Here is a 23,972-nt window from a genome sequence, read left to right as displayed (position 1 = left end):
GTGAGAGACAGGGTTAATGATTATAGCGTGCTCACACACACCCAATACCCAGTCAAACACAAACACTTACTCAAACACACACAATACCACCCCCACACACAACATGATTCCCCACCACCCACCCAATAACACACACAATGACCCCCCCCCCCTCAAACACACACACACACAATCATGTCCTACTCACAGTTGATGAACCAGATGGTAGCCATGGTAACAGAGAAGAAGCGGTCCTCCTCCATGGGGATCTTGACCAGGATGGCAGTGAGGATGAAGAGGATGAAGATGAAGACCAGGCTGCCCGCTATCCGCACCATCTCCGATATCCTACGCACAAACACACACAAAACGTTAGTTCTCAATCTCACTGGATTAGAGCGTAGTAAATTACACCACCCAGACAGTGTGTGACATATTTTTTATCTATTGAGTAAAGCCCCTCTAAAATCCACTGTATCGCACTGTATAGACTTTTCTTTTTCACCTATTTGCAGTTGAATAAAATGGCCAATTCAAAAGGGTTGTTCACACACACACACACACACACACACACACACACAAGCTCATCAGCCAAGTATGCAGTAGAAGGGTGTTTCTTGGAAGGGCATTTGGATGACTTGTAAACCTGAGAGAAGAAGTGCTGTCTCACCGCTGATAGAAGAAGGAGTTGAGCAGAGTGCAGAGCAGCAGGGGGAGCTGGGACAGCAGAGTCATCCAGTTGTTGAAGTAGTACTCTTTGTGGGAGACCACCGTGCCGTTGCTCCGTTCAGTCTTGTTAAGGCGGCTGTTGAAATACTAATGACAGAAGAGAAAGAGATAAATAATAATATATGCCATTTTCCAGGCGCTTTTATCAAAGCTTTAATATGGGTGGGCCCCAGCAGGAATCCAACTCACGATCCTTGCCTTTTGCTCTACCAACCGAGCCACACAGGACTCATGAGATGACCCAGTTTAGTTTACATCAACGTTCAATACGATGTTGTTTGTCACAAGTCACTCATTCCTATACAAATAGGCCTATTCTTTAAGTAGTTCTACAAACGTGTAGGGTATACCAAATATCACAGCTTACCCTAGGGGAATGAGTTGTGGGGTTTGACATTTGAATATTCAGAGAGCTAGGCCTAAGAGGCTGTACACACACAAGCTGGTCACATGGTTGACCACACAGCGACGTGGAAAATCCATGGCCTCTAACCACACCACGAGCGGTTAACTTCAACATACCGGTACTTGGTGACGCAAGACTACAAAACACCAGGGGGCCAGTCACCAGGGTTGGGAAGTAACTGGTTACATGTAATCTTCTACATGTAATCTGATTACAAATCCCCCTCCCTAACAAATCAGTTAAGTTACCAGCAAAAATACAGTAATCAGATTACAGATACTTTTGAAAAACTAGATGATTACTTCTTGGATTACTTCTAAAATTCAGCAAGGTTGTTTGCGTAAAAAATACATTATGATACTTTTCTGGTTTCTTAAATTCAATTCAGCATTGAAAAAAGACTCAAGTTGAAGTTTGTTCCAACCTGAGCGTGTCTGACTACAAGTTAGAGACCACTGTGTTGACACACCAAACACATTTGATGGATCCTGTTTGTCTTCTTCTAATTAATGCCTCTTAAAGGAAAAGTAATCCAAAAGTAACTGAAAGTAATCAGTCTATGTTACTGAGTTTGGGGAATCTTACAGTTACGTTACTGATTGTGATTTTGGACAGGTAACTAGTAACTAACAGATATGTTTAAAAAGTAATCTACCCAACTCGGCCAGTCACACTAAATCCCTCTTAGACAAAACGTTTGACACCAACAACTCAGCAAATCCTCTTTAAACAATACGCATTTACATTTTAGTCATTTAGCAGACTCTCTTATCCAGAGCGACTTACAGGAGCAATTAGGGTTAAGTGCCTTGCTCAAGTGCACATCCACAGATTTTTAAGCTAGTGGGGCTTGGGGATTTGAACGGACAATGCTCTTAACCATTAGGCTACCTGCCACACATACAGTTGTGTACACACACATACAAACAGCATCTGACTCTTAGGGATAACAGCATACCACCCTGCATCCCACTGCTGGCTTGCCTCTGAAGCTATGCAGGGTTGGTACTGGATGGGAGACCAGATGCTGCTGGAAGCGGTGTTGGAGGACCAGTAAGGAGCACTCTTTCCTCCGGTAAAAAATAAATAAATATACAGTGCATTCAGAAAGTATTCAGACCCCTTTACTTTTTCCTCATTTTGTTACGTTACAGCCCTATTCTACATTTTTTACTCAATCAATCTAACACAATACCCCATAACGACTAAGCGAAGACAGGTTTTTAGAAATGTTTGCAAATAAAAAACTGAAATACATTATTTACATAAGTATTCAGACCCTTTGCTATGAGAATCGAAAATGAAGCTCAAGTACACCCTGTTTCCATTGAACATCATTGAGATGTTTCTACAACTTGATTGGAGTCCACCTGTGGTAAATTCAATTCATTGGACATGATTTGAAAAGGCACACAACTGTCTATATAAGATCCCACAGTTGACAGTGCATGTCAGAGCAAAAACCAATCCACGAGGTCCAAAGAATTGTCCGTAGTGCTCCGAGACAGGATTGTGTAGAGTCACCGATCTGGGGAAGGGTACCAAAACATTTTTGCAGCATTGAAGGTCCCCAAGAACACAGTGGCCTCCATCATTCTTAAAGACGAAGTTTGGAATCACCAAGAGCTGGCCAGCCGGCCAAACAGCAATTGGGGGAGAAAGGTCTTGTTCAAGGTGGTGACCAAGAACCCAATGGTCACTCTGACAGAGCCCCATAGGTCCTCTGTGGAGATGGGAGAACCTTCCAGAAGGACAACCATCTCTGCAGCACTCCACCAATCAGGCCTTTATTGTAGAGTGGCCAGACAGAAGCCACTCCTCAGTAAAAGGCACAAGACAGCCGCTTGGAGTTTGCCAAAAGGCACCTAAAGGACTCTGACCATGAGAAACAAGATTCTCTGATCTGATGAAACCAAGCTTGAACTCTTTGGCCTGAAAGCCAAGAGTCACGTTAGGAGGAAACCTGGCACCATCCCTATGGTGAAGCATGGTGGTAGCAGCATCATGCTGTGGGGATGTTTTTCAGTGGCAGGGACTGGGAGACTAGTCAGTATCGAATGAAAGATGAACGGAGCAAAGTACAGAGAGATCCTTGATGAAAACCTGCTCCAGAGCGCTCAGGACCTCAGACTGTGGCAAAGGCTCACTTCCCAACAGGACAATGACCCTAAGCACACAGCCAAGACAACGCAGGAATGGCTTCGGGACAAGTCTCTGAATGTCCTTGAGTGGCCCAGCGAGAGCCCTGACTTGAACCCGATCGAACATCTCTGGAGAGACCTGAAAATAGCTGTACAGCGACACTCCTCATTCAACCTGACAGAGCTTGAGAGGATCTGCAGAGAAGAATGGGAGAAACCCAAGAAGACTCGAGGCTGTAATCACTGCCTTAGGTGCTTCAACAAAGTACTGACTATTGGGTCTGAATACTTATGTAAATGTGATATTTCAGTTTTTTTGCTTTGTCATTATGGGGTATTGTGTGTAGATTGATGGGGGGGGGGACAATGTAATCCATTTTTGAATAAGGCTGTAACATAACAAAATGTGGAAAAAGTCAAAGGGTCTGGATACTTTCCGAATGCACTGTATATATCCCAATACCCCAGGGCAGTGATTGGGGACATTGCCCTGTGTACAGTGCCCTCTTTCAGATGGGAAGTTAAACTGGTGTCCTGACTCTCTGTGGTCACTAACGATCCCATGGCACTTATCGTAAGAGTTGGGGTGTTAACCCCGGTGTCTTGGCTAAATTCCCAATCTGCCCATCATGGCCATCTAACCATCCCCAGCTTCTAATTGGCTCATTCCTCCTCTGCCCTGTAACTATTCCCCAGGTCATTGCTGTAAATGAGCATGTGTTCTCAGTCAACTTACCTGGTAAAAAAAAAAGGGTAACATAAAATAACAGTTCCGCCTGATTTTCAAAAAATACTTACTTTTCAAGTGAATTCCTTAAGAAGTCAATGTTCTACTTTGGATAAGGTTCAACAAGTGTGTATGTATCATACATACAGTGTTGAACCTGAGCCAGAGTAGATCTGATCCTAGATCTGTCTAAAGTTGCCCAAAACCACATATCTAGGATCAGATTTACCCTATATGCTAACTGTAGCCTTTAGGGGACTAAATAACTATCTGATCCTGGACCTGTGGTTATAGACGCATGTTAGGTTTACCATGGAGGCGGTCATGAAGAAGTTCCATGGTAGCAGCGTCCCGAGTCCCAGGATGAAGAAGATAACCCCCACCAACCAGCCCCTGGGTTAGGGAGGGAAATATTAGAAACAAGCAAGTAATTATTTCATAGGTTATTGATATGTATTTACCATGTAATGTCTTAATAAATAGAAAGTAATTTATGTACCGCGAAATAAAGTGCTACCAGCCAAAGAGCATTAGCGGATTTTATAAAAGTACATTGGAAATGTAATCTATTCTCTACATTAATTGATTGAAAATAGTACAAAGTCACTTTTCAGTACCATAGCTTTGCTTAGAGGCAATGCCACACATTGCAATCCCCCACCCCAAATACGGGGTTCAGAGTGAGAGCGGAAGCGAGAAACAAGTGAGAGGAAGAGGCACCATGGGCAGAACTGATGGGAAGTTCGGCTCTTTTTACTGACTCCGATCTTTTCGACTCGTTAAATCAACAGAAGAAATCTCTCGACTAATTTCGTTCATTTGAGTCAGTAATGCCTAGTGCCCACAGGACCCCCTACCGGCGAACGATGAACTGAAAACTTGAAAGAGTCATGTTTCTACAAGCCTCTCGTTCACATTTCGTTCACCATAGGGGGTTTATTGGAGCTGTCATTTGTGACCGAGACTTGTAAACGTCTGCTTTAAAACAATGTAGAGTTGTTGATTGGTAGGCAAACAAATAAGATTATTTATTGATACATTTGACAGTAGGTCTAGCTGTGGACGAAACCGGACTAGATTGTGAACAACTATTGTCGGAATGCATTGCTTAACTGCCGTGAGTGTGATCAGCACAACATCGTTCGCGAACTGCAGACCCCCTAACGATTCGTTCTTGAGTTCGCGTTTGTTCAGCAGAGGCTGTGTATGTTTTAGTTCTACAAAGCTGTGTCCATCATAACATTCAATAATCAATGAATCACATTCATTCTTGCACCATGCCATCAATTAACATTTCTAAACATATTTTTTATTCTCAATGCAGTCTGCAGCATGATCTATATTCCGATCATGCAGGTCAAACGAACGACTAAAATTAACGAGTCACTCAGAAAAAAACGAACCATGATTGTCAAGTAAAAAAAGGTAGACACTCACCTATCGCGCGGGGCGTCTGTCCGACCCTTCATCCTGTGCTCGGGGGATCGTTTGAAACTAGGGGCAAAAGAGTGGGGAACACGATCAACATCTAAAAGACAGAGAGTAGATTTGTCTAATTAGCTCTAAGCACGTTATTTACATAATACAAATACAGGACATGTTCTACATACTAGCACATTGCTGCAAGGAGGAGATGGAGCCATTCTCACTACACCAGAGCACTGTATGTCCGAGACCCACTGGATTGTAGCTTGTACTGTTAGCTGTGCTGAGATATCCACCCCTCTGCCAGGTCACAACTTCACACTCCATTTATTTAAATATGTACGGTCTATAAAGCGCTTCCCGAATACCTGTTCTCCCTTTGTCTGTAGATTAAGCAAGAATTCAGAGCCCACTCCTTGTGTATATTCTTGGTCCTCAATGCACAGAAATGCATAGGTTCCGCACTCCGACCCACTAACACAAATGTAACAGGAGCAGAGCGAAAAGTTGTGAGTGATATTTGAATTCAGAATGTGAGAACTGGGGAAAGTATTTATGCATTCAACCCCTACACTCATTGCTTTGTTTCGTGTCATTTCACCAAAACTTTCTGCCAGGAGGCATGCTTTCACTAAGAACCAACTCTAGTTTCTAATTGATAAGATTGTTTATTCATACATTTCCTTTGAAATTCATACAAATGCCTGAAAGTCAATGATAAATGATATAGTAATAGACATGCGGTAGGCCTATAGCTTGGTCATGCTGTGAATCGGTCTGGTCAAAGTCATTATAATCTAACTTCACTCTTACTCATAATCTAACTACACTACACTCTCACCTTTAAAAAGTCTAGAACCTTAAAGGAAAACCCTTTGTAAAAACCCTTTTTAGTTGCAGGTAGAACCATTTTGGGTTCCATGTGGAAACCTTTCTACAGAGGGTTCTATATGGAACCTAAAAGGGTTCTCCTATGTGGACAGCCAAATACCCATTTTGGATCCCTTTTTTCTAAGCGCGTAGATGACAAGCTTGAAGCAGTCAAGCAGAACTGATAAAACTGGGTAAATCGTGGACAATGCTGCATTATGAAGGAGTGAGTGAGAGAGACCTGCTCTACCTCCTCACCCAGATAGAGACCTGCTCTACCTCCTCACCCAGAGAGACCTGCTTTACCTCCTCACCCAGAGAGACCTGCTCTACCTCCTCACCCAGAGAGAGACCTGCTCTACCTCCTCACCCAGAGAGAGAGACCTGCTCTACCTCCTCACCCAGAGAGAGAGACCTGCTCTACCTCCTCACCCAGAGACCTGCTTGACCTCCTCACCCAGAGACCTGCTCTACCTCCTCACCCAGAGACCTGCTCTACCTCCTCACCCAGAGAGAGAGACCTGCTCTACCTCCTCACCCAGAGAGAGAGAGACCTGCTCTACCGCCTCATCCAGAGAGAGAGAGACCTGCTCTACCTCCTCACCCAGAGAGAGAGAGACCTGCTCTACCTCCTCACCCAGAGAGAGAGAGACCTGCTCTACCTCCTCACCCAGAGAGAGAGAGACCTGCTCTACCTCCTCACCCAGAGACCTGCTCTACCTCCTCACCCAGAGACCTGCTCTACCCCTCACCCAGAGACCTGCTCTACCCCTCACCCAGAGACCTGCTCTACCTCCTCACCCAGAGACCTGCTTTACCTCCTCACCCAGAGAGACATACTCTACCTCATCACCCAGAGAGAGACCTGCTCTACCCCATCACCCAGAGAGAGAGAGACCTGCTCTACCTCATCACTCAGAGAGAGAGAGACCTGCTCTACCTCCTCACCCAGAGAGAGAGAGACCTGCTCTACCTCATCACCCAGAGAGAGAGAAACCTGCTCTACCTCATCACCCAGAGAGAGACCTGCTCTACCCCATCACCCAGAGAGAGAGAGACCTGCTCTACCTCATCACTCAGAGAGAGAGACCTGCTCTACCTCCTCACCCAGAGAGAGAGAGACCTGCTCTACCTCATCACCCAGAGAGAGAGAGACCTGCTCTACCTCATCACTCAGAGAGAGAGAGAGACCTGCTCTACCTCCTCACCCAGAGAGAGACCTGCTCTACCCCATCACCCAGAGAGAGAGAGACCTGCTCTACCTCATCACCCAGAGAGAGAGAGACCTGCTCTACCTCATCACTCAGAGAGAGAGAGAGACCTGCTCTACCTCCTCACCCAGAGAGAGACCTGCTCTACCCCATCACCCAGAGAGAGAGAGACCTGCTCTACCTCATCACCCAGAGAGAGAGGGTGATAGTCAGAAGATCAAAATAAACGCATGTACAGAAGCACTGCCCCTGTGGCAATTTAAGAATTTCTGAGAATTATTTTTCGCTGATAAAACAGCAACTTGGAGACTGAGAATTGTAGTCTCAGTCTAGAGTATAAGGGTCCGGGAATAAGTCGGAAAAAAGGTTTATTAGACTAATGTTAGAATTCCTGAAAGAAACATGAGATGTATCCTCAGTATCCTATATCCTGAGGCTTCTTAAGAAAATAAACTGAACAGAGCAACCTGATTCTGTGGCATGAAAGAATCATTTCAGTGAAGTTGTCCTTTGAGTTGTCAACAGTTTTTCAAGCAGTTTTTCAAGCTAGTTGCCAAAGTCAAGTCACATAAGGTCATAGACAGGCAAGGTCTCCCTACAGTAGGTGAAGGTTTCACAGTGACCAGTAATATGTGATAACAGGAGAGTTAACAGGAAAGTTTGATGGAATCTGTCAAAAAGAATGGCAAATATTACTCCTATGTTCACAGACCTTGTCATTGGCTACTGTCAAACATGTTTTGGGTGAAAATGAAATCAAAGCTCACAATCAAATCAAATGTTATTGGTCACATGAACACATTTTTGCAGGTGTTGTGTAATGCTTGTGTTCCTAGCTCCAACAGTGCAGTAGTATCTAACTATTCATAACAATACACACAAATCTAAAAGTAAAATAATAGAATTAAGAAATATATAAATATTAGGACGAGCAATGTCAGAGTGGCATTGACTAAAATACAGTAGAATAGAATACAGTATATACATATGAGATGAGACAAGCAGTATGTAAACATGATTAAAGTGGCCAGTGATTATATGTCTATGTATATGGGGCAGCAGCCTCTAAGGTGCAGGGTTGAGTAGCCGGGTGGTAATCGGCTAGTGATGTCTATTTAACAGTCATCCTTGAGATAGAAGCTGTTTTTCAGTCTCTCGGCCCCAGCTTTGATGCACCTGTACCGACCTCGCCTTCTGGGTGGTAGCTGGGTGAACAGGACATGGCTCGGGTGGTTGATGTCCTTGATGATCTTTTTGGCCTTCTTGTGGCATTGGGTGCTGTAGGTGTCCTGTAGGGTAGGCAGTGTGCCCCCGGTGATGCGTTGCGCAGACCGCACCACCCTCTGGAGAGCCCTGCGGTTGCGGGCGGTGCAGTTGATGTACAGGATGATCTCAATTGTGCATCTGTAAAAGATTTAGGTGCCAAGCCAAATTTCTTCAGCCTCCTGAGGTTAAAGAGGCGCTGTTACGCCTTCTTCACCACACTGTCTGTGTGGGTGGACCATTTCAGTTTGTCAGTGATGTGTATGCCGAGGAACTTTCCACATTCTCCACTGCGGTCTCGTCACTGTGGATATTGGCGTGCTCCCTCTGCTGTTTCCTGAAGTCCACAATCAGCTCCTTTGTTTTGTTGACATTGCGGGAGAGGTTATTTTCCTGGCACCACTCCGCCAGGGCCCTCACCTCCTCCCTGTAGGCTCTCGTCATTGTTGGTAATCAGGCCTACTACTGTTGTGTCATCTGCAAACTTGATGATTGAGTTGTAGGCATAGATGGCCACGCAGTCAAGAGTGAACAGGGAGTACAGGAGGGGGCTGAGCACGCACCCTTGTGGGGACCCAGTGTTGAGGATCAGGAGGGGGGGGGGGGGGCAGCCCGTCAGGAAGTCCAGGACCCAGTTGCACAGGGCGGGGTTCAGACCCAGGGCCCCGACCTTAATTATGAGCTTGGAGGGTACTATGGTGTTGAAGGCTGAGCTATAGTCAATGAACAGCATTCTTACATAGGTATTCCTCTTGTCCAGATGGGATAGGGCAGTGTGCAGTGCGATTGCATCGTCTGTGGATCTATTGGGGCGGTATCCAAATTGAACTGGGTATAGGGTATATGAGGTGATATGATCCTCAACTAGCATCTCAAAGCATGATGACAGAAGTGAGTACTACGTGGCGATAGTCATTTAGTTCAGTTACCTTAGCTTTCTTGGGAATAGGAACAATGGTGGACATCTTGAAGCAAGTGGGGACAACAGACTGGGATAGGGAGAGATTGAATATGTCCATAAACACACACACCATCCAGCTGGTCTGCGCATGCCCTGAGGACGTGGCTAGGGATACCGTCTGGGCCGGCAGCCTTGCAAGGGTCAACACGCATAAATGTCTTACTCACGTCGGCCACAGAGAACGAGAGCCCACAGTCCTTTAGCGGGCAGTGTCGGTGGCACTGTATTATCCTCAAAGCGGGCGAAGAAGGTGTTCAGCTTGCAAATTGATGTCAGGGATTAGTATTATGATTTAGCTATGCAAATAATGTGTAAGAAGATGAATTGGTACATTGAGGTTTAAAACCTAAATATAATCTGTTACAGAATGTGTTCTACAAAAACAATGATGGACTTTTGGATATATGGTGAGATATGAAAGGGTGATAGGAAAAACGCTTTGTCCAACACTTGAACAGTAAGACATAACATAACAATGGTCTACTAATCATCAGCTCCACTCATCTTTTCTGATTTTCATTAGCTTGTCCAACCCTCCATTTCCCTTCAAATGCAGAGCATTTTGCTATGTCCAAATGAGTCGTTTCTTTGTTGAAAATGGACCATTCGGGAATGCCATTAGATTTATTTTACCTTTCATATACAATGTCACAGAAACAAATATCAGAAAAGTGACCAAAATCATTAAGTAAAAAAATGAGAACGAAATCTGGGGAGGCTGGATACTAAATCTGGGGAGACCGGATAGTACGTCTGGGGAGACCGGATAGTACGTCTGGGGAGACAGTATACTAAATCTGGGGAGACCGGATACTACATCTGGGGAGACCGGATACTACATCTGGGGAGACCGGATACTACATCTGGGGAGGCCGGATACTACATCTGGGGAGGCCGGATACTACATCTGGGGAGGCCGGATACTACATCTGGGGAGGCCGGATACTACATCTGGGGAGGCCGGATACTACATCTGGGGAGGCCGGATACTACATCTGGGGAGGCCGGATACTACATCTGGGGAGGCCGGATACTACATCTGGGGAGGCCGGATACTACATCTGGGGAGGCCGGATACTACATCTGGGGAGGCCGGATACTACATCTGGGGAGGCCGGATACTACATCTGGGGAGGCCGGATACTACATCTGGGGAGACAGGATACTAAATCTGGCGAGGCCGGATACTACATCTGGGGAGACAGGATACTAAATGTGGGGAGGCCGGATGCTAAATGTGGGGAGGCCAGATACTACATCTGGGGAGGCCGGATACAAAATTTAGGGAGGCCAGATTCTAAATCTGGGGAGACAGGATACTAACGTGGTTCCCTAGAGCAGCACATGGAAAGTCGTTAGTACACTACCCCACACACAAAACGGAACAAACACTGAACATAAAGAGCTAAACCTGAATCTTATCAAGCTATACTTACAGTCCCAGCAATGCCATTGACTCTGGCCCACGGGTTAATATTTGTTATTGGAGTACACAGGGGTGGAGTGAGGTTAGTGGACAGAAGTGGAGTGAAGGTGGGTGGACAGGGGTGGAGTGGAGGTGGGTGGACAGGGGTGGAGTGGAGGTGGGTGGATAAAGGTGGAGTGAAGGTGGGTGGATAAAGGTGGAGTGAAGGTGGGTGGATAGAGGTGGAGTGGAGGTGGGTGGATAGAGGTGGAGTGGAGGTGGGTGGATAGAGGTGGATTGAAGGTGGGTGGACAGGGGTGAAGTGGATAAAGGTGGAGTGGAGGTGGGTGGATAAAGGTGGAGTGAAGGTGGGTGGATAGAGGTGGAGTGGAGTTGGGTGGATAGAGGTGGAGTGGAGGTGGCTGGACAGGGGTGGAGTGGAGGTGGGTAGATAGAGGTAAAGTGAAGGTGGGTGGATAGAGGTGGAGTGGAGGTGGGTGGATAGAGGTGGAGTGGGGGTGGGTGGATAGAGGTGGAGTGGAGGTGGGTGGATAGAGGTGGAGTGAAGGTGGGTGCATAGAGGATAGAGGAGAAGTGAAGCAGGATAGAGGATAGAGGTGAAGGTGGGTTGATAGAGGTGGGTGGATAGAGGTAAAGTGAAGGTGGGTGGATAGAGGTGGAGTGGAGGTGGGTGGATAGAGGTGGAGTGGAGGTGGGTGGATAGAGGTGGAGTGGAGGTGGGTGGATAGAGGTGGAGTGGAGGTGGGTGGATAGAGGTGGAGTGAAGGTGGGTGGATAGAGGTGGAGTGAAGGTGGGTGGATAGAGGATAGAGGTGAAGTGAAGGTGGGTAGATAGAGGTGGAGTGGAGGTGGGTACATAGAGGTGAAGTGAAGGTGGGTGGAAAGAGGTGGAATGGAGGTGGGTAGATAGTGGTGGAGTGGAGGTGGGTTGATAGAGGTGGAGTGGAGGTGGGTGGATATAGCTGGATAGAGGTGAAGTGAAGGTGGGTGGATATGGAGTGAAGGTGGGTGGATAGAGGTGGAGTGGAAGTGGGTAGATAGAGGTGGAGTGGAGGTGGGTAGATAGAGGTGGAGTGGAGGTGGGTAGATAGAGGTGAAGTGAAGGTAGGTGGATAGAGTGGAGGCGAAGTGAAGGTGGGTGGATAGAGTGGAGGTGAAGTAAAGGTGGGTGGGTGGATAGAGTGGAGGTGTAGCAGCCCAGAGCCGTCAGAGTGGGGTTGGAAATATGCTGCTGCTCTGTGGTGAGGGAAGCAGGGCGCTCAGGATCTCCATGAACAGGACACCACACTTTGTCTCCTGAATAAATCATATGTGTGCAGAGGTGAGCCTGGGCTATTTTCTCGAAAGCCTGTCACTGCCCTAAAGCAGCCCCAGGCACCATTTAAACGCCTCTAGAAGACACACTGGCAGCCTAGCAACCACAGACCTATTAGTAGGGTAAATGTCATTCATTCCAGTTATTTAAAGCCACGATTGAGCAGGTTTGAAGCAGGATGTTTTCTATACAGAACAGCCCTCCATCAAATTGAAATTATTTTATTGCGGACATTTGAACAGCAGGACTACAAAGAGTTATTTTCCAGTTTTCCCAAGCCATTAACGTGTCATAGCAATGTGTAAATGTCTCTTTACTCCCCCCACACCTTATCATTCCAGCCTCTAGTAAACCAGACAGCTGCTCTACTACCAAATATATCAGTGTCTCCGAGCACCAACTGCCCTAGTTGTTACTGTCATAACAAAACCAGAAAGATTAGGCCTTCCATCTCTTCAAACGGTCTGTTTTCATATCTAACATGATAAAAAGGTGGAATTTTCTCAATTCTTTTCCATTAATAGATTTTTCAAATAAATGTACTCAAATAGCTCATTTTACGTATTAGGCTTATTTATTTAGGCTATACAGGGAGCCAATCAAAATAACCTAGATGTAAATCTAGCCAGCTTGAGCCCATGGTTTATGAACTGATACACAAAACTAAACTGGATTCAAAACTTATGAATTCTTCTATTTAAATTATACAAAATTCTTGAAACCAATATAATGTTATATATATGGGTGATACAACCATACCAGCTCTTCAGATTTTGATGTGAGGAGGCAGAGTCATTAGATCATTTGTTTTGGTACTGTCCATATGTTTTGGTCGCAGGTTCAGAAATGCCTGAAGAATTGCAACATTTACCTGGAGCCAACTCTGCAAATAGCACTGCTTAGTGATTTAAAAAGTCATAGTCAATAGATCAATAATACTCTTAGCAAAAAGGTTTATCTTTCATTTACAATCTGTAGAAACTATGAGAATAGAAAAGGCTCAGAACTGTTGTGGAACATCACAGAACAGTTCAAAAATATATGGCAAATAGACATGAAAACTGGATGTGTTCAGATAGATGGGAGGTTGAGGGTCGCTGAAGGACGGGACTAAAAACAAACAAAAGATCATTATTGTAAAATATACTGTGTCCGTAAAATGTATATAGTATGTATAAGCTGGATGTAGAAGCCTGTTGTTGTCCATTAGTTTGCTCCAATTAGGTGATTGGTGGTAGGGTTAGGGGAAAATAAGGGAATACATATGTACTAAAAAATATATGGGGGATTTGTAAATTATGCAGACAATTACATTGATGGAATCTATCTGTGGGGAAAATTGTGACCCCAAAAATAATAATTTGGGCCCTTCTCAGTAGAACTGTAGAATTTCAGTGCTGAACATTTCCAGTTCGAAATCATATGGCAGAAACCCGTATGAAATAAACCTGTCTGGTCACCAAGAAGAAATGGAGTAAAAGCCACGCGGTTTATCACCTATCAGGGAGTAGGAGTAATCCTCCATTGTGTCAATCTTGGCCATGTTGTGTCTAGTAAGCAGCAATGTCGCATGGTGGACTACAGCAATTTCCATTCAACCTGATGAATAATCAAAGATAGCCTACATGTCCTTGGTGATGATTTCCATGAAGGAGTGACCAAACACTTCGTCAAGGCGGATGATGTTACAGATTCCATTTGTAAAGGCTGACTGGCTGAATGACGACCATGAGGGCATGGCCTAACGCCTCGATCACACGGACAGCGTCATTGCGTTTAGGTACAACGGAAGCACAGTACCAATCAAAATGGTACGCAGCAGCATCATATGTATGTAACAAAAGTTCAACATTCACCTTCTGCTGTCATTTCTGTCAAGCCGTCTACACATACAGTTTAATGCATACGTTCGATAAATCCAACGTATGAACCACACAGAACGCATTGCAACTGCTTCTGCAACGCTATGCTGCAAGGCAAACGGAGCGTTCCATTGGAAATGAATAGTACCAGTCAATAGTTTGGACACACCTACTCATTCAAGAGTTTTTCTTTATTCTTACTAGTTTCTACATTGTAGAATAATAGTGAAGACATCAATACTATGAAATAACACATATGGAATCATGTAGAACCCCAAAAAAGTGTTAAACAAATCAAATATATTTTATATTTGAGATTCTTCAGAGTACACACCCTTTGCCATTTTGTTTTATTTATTTCACCTTTATTTAACCAGGTAGGCTAGTCGAGAACAAGTTCTCATTTACAACTGTGACCTGGCCAAGATAAAGCAAAGCAGTTCGACACATACAACAACACAGAGTTACACATGGAATAAACAAACATACAATCAATAATACAGTAGAAAAATCTATATACAGCATGTGCAAATGAGGTAGGATAAGAGAGGTAAGGCAATAAATAGGCCATGGTGACGAAGTAATTACAATATAGCAAATAAACACTGGAATGGTAGGGTGTGCAGAAGATGAATGTGCAAGTAGAGACACTGGGGTGCAAAGGAGCAAGATAAATAAATAAATACAGTATGGGGATGAGGTAGATTGGATGGGCTATTTACAGATAAGCTATGTACAGGTGCAGTGATCTGTGAGCTGCTCTGACAGCTGGTGCTTAAAGCTAGTGAGGGAGATTTTTTCAGTTTGTTCCAGTCATTGGCAGCAGAGAACTGGAAGGAGAGGCGGCCAAAGGGAGAATTGGCTTTGGGGGTGACCAGTGAGATATACCTGCTGGAGCGCATGCTACGGTTGGGTGCTGCTATGGTGACCAGTGACCTGAGATAAGGTGGGGCTTTATCAAGCAGAGACTTGTAGATGACCTGGAGGCAGTGGGTTATTCGATGAGTATGAAGCGAGGGCCAGCCAACGAGAGCGTACAGGTCGCAGTGGTATATGGAGCTTTGGTGACAACACGGATGGCACTGTGATAGACTGCATCCAATTTGTTGAGTAGAGTGTTGGAGGCTATTTTGTAAATTACATCACCGAAGTCGAGGATCGGTAGGATAGTCAGTTTTATGAGGGTATGTTTGGCAGCATGAATGTCACTACCGATTGAAGAGGGGGATGACCACAGCAGCTTTCCAATGTTCGGGAATCTCAGACGATATGAAAGAGGTTGAACAGGCTAGTAATAGGGGTTGCAACAATTTCGGCAGATAATTTTAGAAAGAGAGGGTCCAAATTGTCTAGCCCGGCTGATTTGTAGGGGTCCAGATTTTGCAGCTCTTTCAGAACATCAGCTATCTGGATTTGGGTGAAGGACAAGTGGGGGAGGTTTGGGCGAGTTGCAGTGGGAAGCGCAGGCCTGTTGACCGGGGTAGGGGTAGCCAGGTGGAAAGCATGGCCAGCCGTAGAAAAATGCTTATTGAAATTCTCAATTACTGTGGATTTATCGGTAGTGACAGTGTTTCCTAGCCTCAGTGCAGTGGGCAGCTGGGAGGAGGTGCTCTTATTCTCCATGGACTTTACAGTGTCCCAGAACTTTTTTGAGTTTGTACTACAGGATGCAAATTTCTGTTTGAAAAAGCTAGCCTTAGCTTTCCTAACTGCCTGTGTATATTGGTTCCTAACTTCCCTGAAAAGTTGCATATCACGGGGGCTATTCGATGCTAATGCAGAACGCCACAGGATGTTTTTGTGCTGGTCAAGGGCAGACAGGTCTGGAGTGAACCAAGGGCTATATCTATTCCTGGTTCTACATTTTTTGAACGGAGCATGCTTATTTAAGATGGTGAGGAAGGAACTTTTAAAGAATAACCAGGCATCCTCTACTGACAGGATGAGTTCAATGTCATTCCAGGATACCCCGGCCAGGTCGATTAGAAAGGCCTGTTCGCTGAAGTGTTTTAGGGAGCGTTTGGCAGTGATGAGGGGTGGTCGTTGACCGCAGACCCATTACGGATGCCCGTAATGTTAGGATGATATCTATGAGTGTGCCGTGTTTACAGATTTGGGGTTGTACCTGGTAGTTTCATTGATAATTTGTGTGAGATTGAGGGCATCAAGCTTAGATTGTAGGATGGCCAGGGTGTTGAACATGTCCCAGTTTAGGTCACCTAGCAGCACGAGCTCAGAAGATAGATGGAGGGGCAATCAATTCACATATGGTGTCCAGGGCACAGCTGGGGGGCAGAGGGTGGTCTATAGCAAGCAGCAACGGTGTGAGAGACTTGTTTCTGGAAAGGTGAATTTTTAGAAGTAGAAGCTCGACTTGTTTTGGTACAGACCTGGATAGTAAGACAGAACTCTGCAGGCTATCTCTGCAGTAGATTGCAACACCGCCCCCTTTGGCAGTTCTATCTTGGTGGAAAATGTTATAGTTAGAGATGGAAATTTCAGGGCTTTTGGTGGTTTTCCTAAGCCAAGATTCAGACACGGCTAAGACATCCGGGTTGGCAGAATGTGCTAAAGCAGTGAATAAAGCAAACTTAGGGAGTAGGCTTCTAATGGTAACATGCATGAAACCAAGGCTTTTACGGTTACAAAAGTCAACAAATGAGAGCACCTGGGGAGTAGGAGTGGAGCTAGGCACTGCAGATCCTGGATTAACCTCTACATCACCAGAGGAACAGAGAAGTAGGAGAAGGGTACGGATAAAGGCTATAAGAACTGGCCGTCTAGCGCGTTTGGAACAGAGAGTAAAAGGAGCAGGTTTCAGGGCACGATAGCATAGATTCAAGGCATAATGTACAGACAAAGGAATGGTAGGAAGACAGTTCATTGGAGGTAAACCTAGGCATTGAGTAATGATGAGAGATAGTCTCTAGAGACGTTTAAACCAGGTGATGTCATCGCATATGTGGGATATTGCGCAGGGCTAGAGGCTCTACAGTGAAATACCACAGTAATCACTAGCGAGGACCGTAATAGACAAGGCATATTGATATTAGGGAGAGGCATGCGCAGCCAAGTGAATTGTATGGGTCCAGTGAGTGGTTGGGCTGGCTGGGGACACGGCGATTCAGTTAGCAGGCCGGGGCTAGCAAGCTAGCAATTAGTAGGCCAGGGCTAGCAAGTTAGCAGAATGGCCTTAGAGGGACGTCGCGATGGGGGAAAACTCTGTTTTTGCCTCCTCGTGCGGTGACATCGATAGACCAGTCAGGGAATTAGTAGGGTTCCATGAAGGTCAGTCAATACGGAACATTTCAAGAACTTTGAAAGTTTCTTCAAGTGCAGTCACAAAAACCATCAAGCGCTATGATGAAACTGGCTCTCATGAACACGACAGGAAATGAAGACCCAGAGTTACCTCTGCTGCAGAGGATAGGTTCATTAGAGTTACCAGCCTCAGAAATTGCAGCCCAAATAAATGCTTCACAGAGTTCAAGTAACAGACATCCCAACATCAACTATTCAGAGGAGACTGCATGAATCAGGCCTTCGTGGTCAAATTGCTGCAAAGAAACCACTACTAAAGGACACCAATAATAAGAAGAGACTTGCTTGGGCCAAGAAACATGTGCAATGGACATTGACCGGTGAAAATCTGTCCTTTGGTCTGATTAGTACAAATGTGAGATTTTTGGTTCCAACCGCTGTGTCTTTGTGAGAAACAGAATAGGTGAACGGATGATCTCCGCATGTGTGGTTCCCACCGTGAAGCATGGAGAAGGAGGTGTGTTGTTGTGGGGTGTTTTTCAACAGGACAATGAACCAACACACCTCCAAGCTGTGTAAGGCTATCTGACCAAGATGGAGTGCTGCATCAGATGACCTGGCCTCCACAATCACCCGACCTCAACCCAATTGAGATGGTTTGGGATGAGTTGGACCACAAAGTGAAGGAAAAGCAGCCAACAACTGCTCAGCATATGTGGGAACTCCTTCAAGACTGTTGGAAAAGCAATCCAGGTGAAGCTGGTTGAGAGAATGCCAAGAGTGTGCAAAGCCGTCATCAAAGGAAAGGTTGGCAAGTTTGAAGAATCTCAAATATAAAATATATTTAGATTTGTTTAACACTTTTTTGGTTACTACATGATTCCATATGTGTTATTTCATAGTTTTGATGTCTTCACTATTATTCTACAATGTAGTAAATAGTGAAAATAAAGAAAATCCCTGGAATGAGTAGGTGTGTCCAAACTTTTGACGGGTACTGTACATTCATTTCCAATGGAACGCTCCGTTTGCCTTGCAGCATTGCGTTGCAGAAGCAGTTGCAATGCTTTCTGTGTGGTGCATACTTTCGATTTCTCGAACGCATGCATCAAATTGTATGTGTAGCGCCTCCCGGGTGGCGCAGTGGTTAGGGGCGCTGTACTGCAGCGCCAGCTGTGCCACCAGAGACTCTGGGTTTGCGCCCAGGCTCTGTCGTAACCGGCCGCGACCGGGAGGTCCGTGGGGCAACGCACAATTGGCATAGCGTCGTCTGGGTTAGGGAGGGTTTGGCCGGTAGGATATTCTTGTCTCATCTCGCACCAGCGACTCCTGATGGAGGGCCAGGCACAGTACATGCTAACCAAGGTTGCACGGTGTTTCCTCCGACACATTGGTGCTTCCTGCTTGGATGCTCGCTGTGTTAAGAAGCAGTGCGGCTTGGTTGGGTTGTGTATCGGAGGACGCATGACTTTCAACCTTCGTCTCTCCCGAGCCCGTATGGGAGTTGTAGCGATGAGACAAGATAGTAGCTACTAACAATTGGATACCATGAAATTGGGGAGAAAAAGGGGGTAAAATTCAACAAAAAAATAACAAAAGAATTGTATGTGTAGACGGCTTGACAGAAATGATTGCAGAAGGTGAATTTTGAACTTTTGTTGCATACATAAGATGCTGCTGCATAACATTTTGCTCAATAACGAGGCGTAACAAGCTGATCAGACAGGCTCCGCAGGTGCACCATCCTGTGCATGTTGATTTTGTCTATCTCCACCAGACATGTTCATGACACGCAGGTTAATGCATGATGCGCTGCAAGCTCTGCCTCTCCCAGCTACTCATTGGTTAATCAACTGTGAACCAACTATATTAATTTGGGGATAGGTCGAAACACACATGAAACATTCATGGACATTTAGCTAGCTTGCTGTGGCTAGCTAATTTGTCCTGTAAAATAAACATTGAGTTGTTATTTTACCTGAAATTCATATGCTCCTTTAAAAAAAAAAATTATAATATTTAGCAGACGCTCTTATCCAGAGCGACTTACAGTTTCATATTTGTGGGTTCGAGTCCCCAGTGGGAATCAAACCCACAGCCCTGGCGTTGCAAGTACCATGCTCTACCAACTGGATCTTTGTAGAATTTTGACCCATGTTGATTCAAACAAAATCATGTGTTCTCTACTCCGACAATTAATCCACAGATAAAAAGAGGAAACCTAGGTTAGCTTTGTTTGTTTTCTTTGATAAATCTCTCCTCCTTCATGTCTTCTTCTTCTGTGGATTGTATATGGCGGTTGGCAAACAAATTTAAGGTGCATTACCGCCACCAACTGGACACCTAGTTAATCTTTTAATCACCCACCTGTGTACATGCTTTTAAAAACCAATGAGTAGCTGGGAGAGGCGGAGCTTGCAGCGCATCGCGCATCTAAAATATAACCTGGCTACGCAGACGCCCTTGGCGCGCGCAAGCAGTTCGGGTGAAACAATTGAATAACGTGTACATTTATTTCGCAAAGCTCACACACACAATGCAGGTGGACTGGCCACCTGCAATTCATCAACACATATGCATTTTCAGGGCTGCCAACTTTTGAAGAAAGTTTGGAGTGAGATTTGCTGTGTGAATTTCCTTGCCCACTGGCACAAACCATAGAAGGGAGGACATTTAATATTTTAAAGCTAATTTCCTGCTATTCTACATATTTTGACATGGTTTAGGGATATGTCCAGGTGGAACATAAAATAAAAAACACAGGTCAGCGAAATGCTTGTGCTTCTAGTTCCGACAGTGCAGTAATATCTAACAAGGAATCTAACAATTCCCCAACGACTACCTAACACACACAAATCTAAGTAAAGGGGTGCAATATGAATATGTACATATAAATGCATGGATGAACGATAACCGAGCAGCACAGGCAAGATGCAATAGATTGTATAGAACCCAGCATATACATATGAGATGAGTAATGCAAGATATGTAAACACTTAAAGTGGCATTATTAAAGTGACAAATGATCCATTTATTAAAGTGGCCAATGATTTGAGTCTGTATATAGGCAGCAGCCTCTCTGTGAGTGATGGTCAAATGAGTTGTTTAGTTACTTACTCAAAATGCATATGCCAACCCGAGGCAGGCTGTAATCCACACATGGCTGTTATGTAAGATTTAGCCATGTGTGAATGACAACATGCCTCCGTTGGCATATGCATTTTGAGTAAGTGCTCGGCCTAAAGACCTTGGGAATGTGATTTTGAGAAAAAAAGAAAAATCCCGTCCGCATATTTCCAATCATCTAATTTCACTAAACAACCCATTTGACCGTTGTAGCATGCGACATTATTCTAGCAAAATTATAAGAGAGCAGAGGCCCATTTATCCGTCACAGAAACCGCGCAGCCAGGCGAACAAGAGCCGTTGTCGTGTCGCATCACCTAACGACCAATAACAAAGAAAACCTGCCAAACGTATGGATTGTTGCCCGTTTACACGATTGTAAAACAATTCATTGCTACAATTAAGTTTAACACTGTAACAATTAATTCCCGCCTTTCATGTCAAATCGTGGTGTAGGCAAGAAGAGTCATGTCACGCCGACTAACCTTGTAGAGATGAGAAGTGCGGCAGTCAGATCACTGTGTTTTCATTATTGCAACGCAACAAAAAAATACGTTTGTTGCTAAAAACCAAAGCGATAACATGTAGGATAAAATGTAACACGATAAATGTAGCCTTTAGTTACGGATGGCTGTGCTGCTGTAACACTTTTACATAGCGCATAGGCTAATCTTCATCATCTCCCCGACTCGGAGTTACACACACTGAGGTATAAATAAGAAGTTACACATACAACCAAATACAACATAGCTCACTGCTCGGATGCCCCTCCCCATATGTCATCATAGCGCACTACTAGTTTTTCGGCCATCGGCAATAGGTCGTGATGGGCATTCCGTCTCTTTTAAGTGAGTCGGCTCGTTCGGCTCGGCTCTTTTGGCTCCCAAACGGCTCTTTAAAAAAAATATGTTTTGTATTTTTTCAAGTCAAACCGTTTGCGATAGTTTGACTATGATTGCTGTGAAAACAATTACATTTTTACATGAAATCATAATCTACCTTAACCACAATGTATTTAAAAATGCATTGGTTTGTTATGTAATATAATACTATTAAACATTTGCATTTAAATGATACATTTGTAATGTATATAAACAAAGTGCATATAAATCTAACCATTCAAAACGAATACAATCTGAACAGCATAATAGAATATTGCACAATATCAAAGAAAAATAAATAACCATTTGCAAAACTGCAGCATCCCACAAATTGAAATAAAAAGGTGTAAAAATGATGTTTTTACACATGTGCATTTAAAGTATAACTTTAATGTATATAAACAAAGCGCATATAAATGTAACAATTCAAAACAAATACAATCTGAACAACATAATAATAGAATAATGCACCATATCAAAGAAAAATAAATCATGTGCAAAACTGCAGCATCCCACTTAAAACATTAAACTGGTCCCTCTTTTCTCTCTCTTCTTTATTGCCCTGTTATAACCAGCAGCACACAGCAATGCTGATCATATTTTGCTTTTATGAGAGATTTGCATTCAGAAAAGCAAGCTGCCTCACTTTCGAGGGGCTGATGCGGATTCTTCTCTCAGTAATTATTTGTCCCATTTTCAAGAAGACCCTCTCATAGGGAACGGATGTGGCCACTATGCAGAGTCTCCCTGTCATGACTTTAGTAAGACGTGGGTAGACAGAGGCCTTGTTCTTCCACCAGCTCAGAGGATCTGCAGATCAGGGGCTCCTCCAAGTAGGATCAGACCTCCATTATGGCATCTGCTGAGGGATTCCTTCGTGCTGCATTCTCAGTTTCTCTCTCGTCAAACAGCATCCAAACAGCAGACGTTTGTGGCACTAATGCTGGTGCTTCTGCTCCATCTGATCCCTCTTCTTCCTGTTGCCCTGGTGCCTGAGCCAACTGACTGCTGGAGCTGTCCCTCCCTGCTGCTGAGGTTATTCTTTGAAGAGCCTTATCAATCGCTCTGGCATCACTGAAGGCTAACTTCTTAAACCTGGGCATTTAGGCCTATATTATTACATTTTCTAGTTCTTTGAATTAGTTAATTCTATTCATTTAAATCTTTTGATTATTCATATCCTTATTTTTTATAAATAGATTAGGCTCTTCTGATACATGAGCTGGCTCCCAACTTTCACCTACAAGACCCGGCTCTTAGAGCCGACTCGTTCGCGAACGACCCATCACTAATAAACTCAGCAAAAAAAGAAACGTCCTTTCACTGTCAACTGCGTTTATTTTAAGCAAACATAACATGTGTAAATATTTGTACGAACATAAGATTCAACAACTGAAACATAAACTGAACAAGTTCCACAGACATGTGACAAACAGAAATTGAATAATGTGTAAAAATCAAAAGTAACAGTCGGTATCTGGTGTGGCCACCAGCTGCATTAGGTACTGCAGTACATCTCCTCCTATTGGACTGCACCATATTTGCCAGTTCTTGCTGTGAGATGTTACTCCACTCTTCCACCAAGGCACCTGCAAGTTCCCAGACCTTTCTGGGGGGAATGGCTCTAGCCCTCACTCTCCGATCCAACAGGTCCCAAGACGTGCTCAATGGGATTGAGATCCGGGCTCTTCACTGGCCATGGAAGAACGCTGACATTCCTGTCTTGCAGGAAAACACACAGAACGAGCAGTATGGCTGGTGGCATTGTCATGCTGGAGGGTCATGTCAGGATGAGCCTACAGGAAGGGTACCACACGAGGGAGGAAGATGTCTTTCCTGTAACACAAAGCGTTGAGATTGCCTGCACTGACAACAAGCTCAGTTCGATGATGCTGTGACACACCGCCCCAGACCATGACGGACCCTCCACCTCTAAATTGATCCCGCTCCAGAGTACAGGCCTCGGTGTAGTGCTCATTCCTTCGACGATAAACGCGAATCCGACCCATCACCCCTGGTGAGACAAAACCGCGACTCGTCAGTGAAGAGCACTTTTTGCCAGTCCTGTCTGGTCCAGTGATGGTGGGTTTGTGCCCATAGGCGACGTTGTTGCCGGTGATGTCTGGTGAGGACCTGCCTTACAACAGGCCTACAAGCTCTCAGTCCAGCCTCTCTCAGCCTATTGCTATCTGAGCACTGATGGAGGGATTGTGTGTTCCTGGTGTAATTCGGGCAGTTGTTGCCATCCTGTACCTGTCCCATAGGTGTGATGTTCGGATGTACCGATCCTGTGCAGGTGTTGTTACACGTGGTCTGCCACTGCGAGGACGATCAGCTGTCTGTCCTGTCTCCCTGTAGCGCTGTCTTAGGTATCTCACAGTACAGACAT

At 44.7% G+C, this 23,972-nt stretch overlaps 1 protein-coding gene across 1 annotated transcript in view; it reads right to left on the bottom strand.

The window, feature by feature from the left end:
• LOC109897094 (equilibrative nucleoside transporter 2) overlaps positions 1–21,571 on the bottom strand; it is a 30,921-nt gene extending 9,350 nt beyond the window's left edge. The window contains exons 1-5 of the mRNA XM_020491631.2: positions 21,188–21,571; positions 5,420–5,476; positions 4,294–4,375; positions 650–795; positions 188–327 (exon numbers count right to left, since the gene is read on the bottom strand). Of these exons, the coding sequence (XP_020347220.1) occupies positions 188–327; positions 650–795; positions 4,294–4,375; positions 5,420–5,451 (400 nt within the window). The 5' untranslated portion in view covers positions 5,452–5,476; positions 21,188–21,571. The remainder of the gene's footprint in view (positions 1–187; positions 328–649; positions 796–4,293; positions 4,376–5,419; positions 5,477–21,187) is intronic.
• Between the last annotated feature and the right edge of the window lie 2,401 nt (positions 21,572–23,972).

Source organism: Oncorhynchus kisutch, linkage group LG9 (assembly GCF_002021735.2).
Source record: "Oncorhynchus kisutch isolate 150728-3 linkage group LG9, Okis_V2, whole genome shotgun sequence".
NCBI classification, from domain to species: Eukaryota; Metazoa; Chordata; class Actinopteri; order Salmoniformes; family Salmonidae; genus Oncorhynchus; species Oncorhynchus kisutch.
Note: the sequence above shows the minus strand (reverse complement) of the source record. Positions and strands in the feature narration are given on the sequence as shown.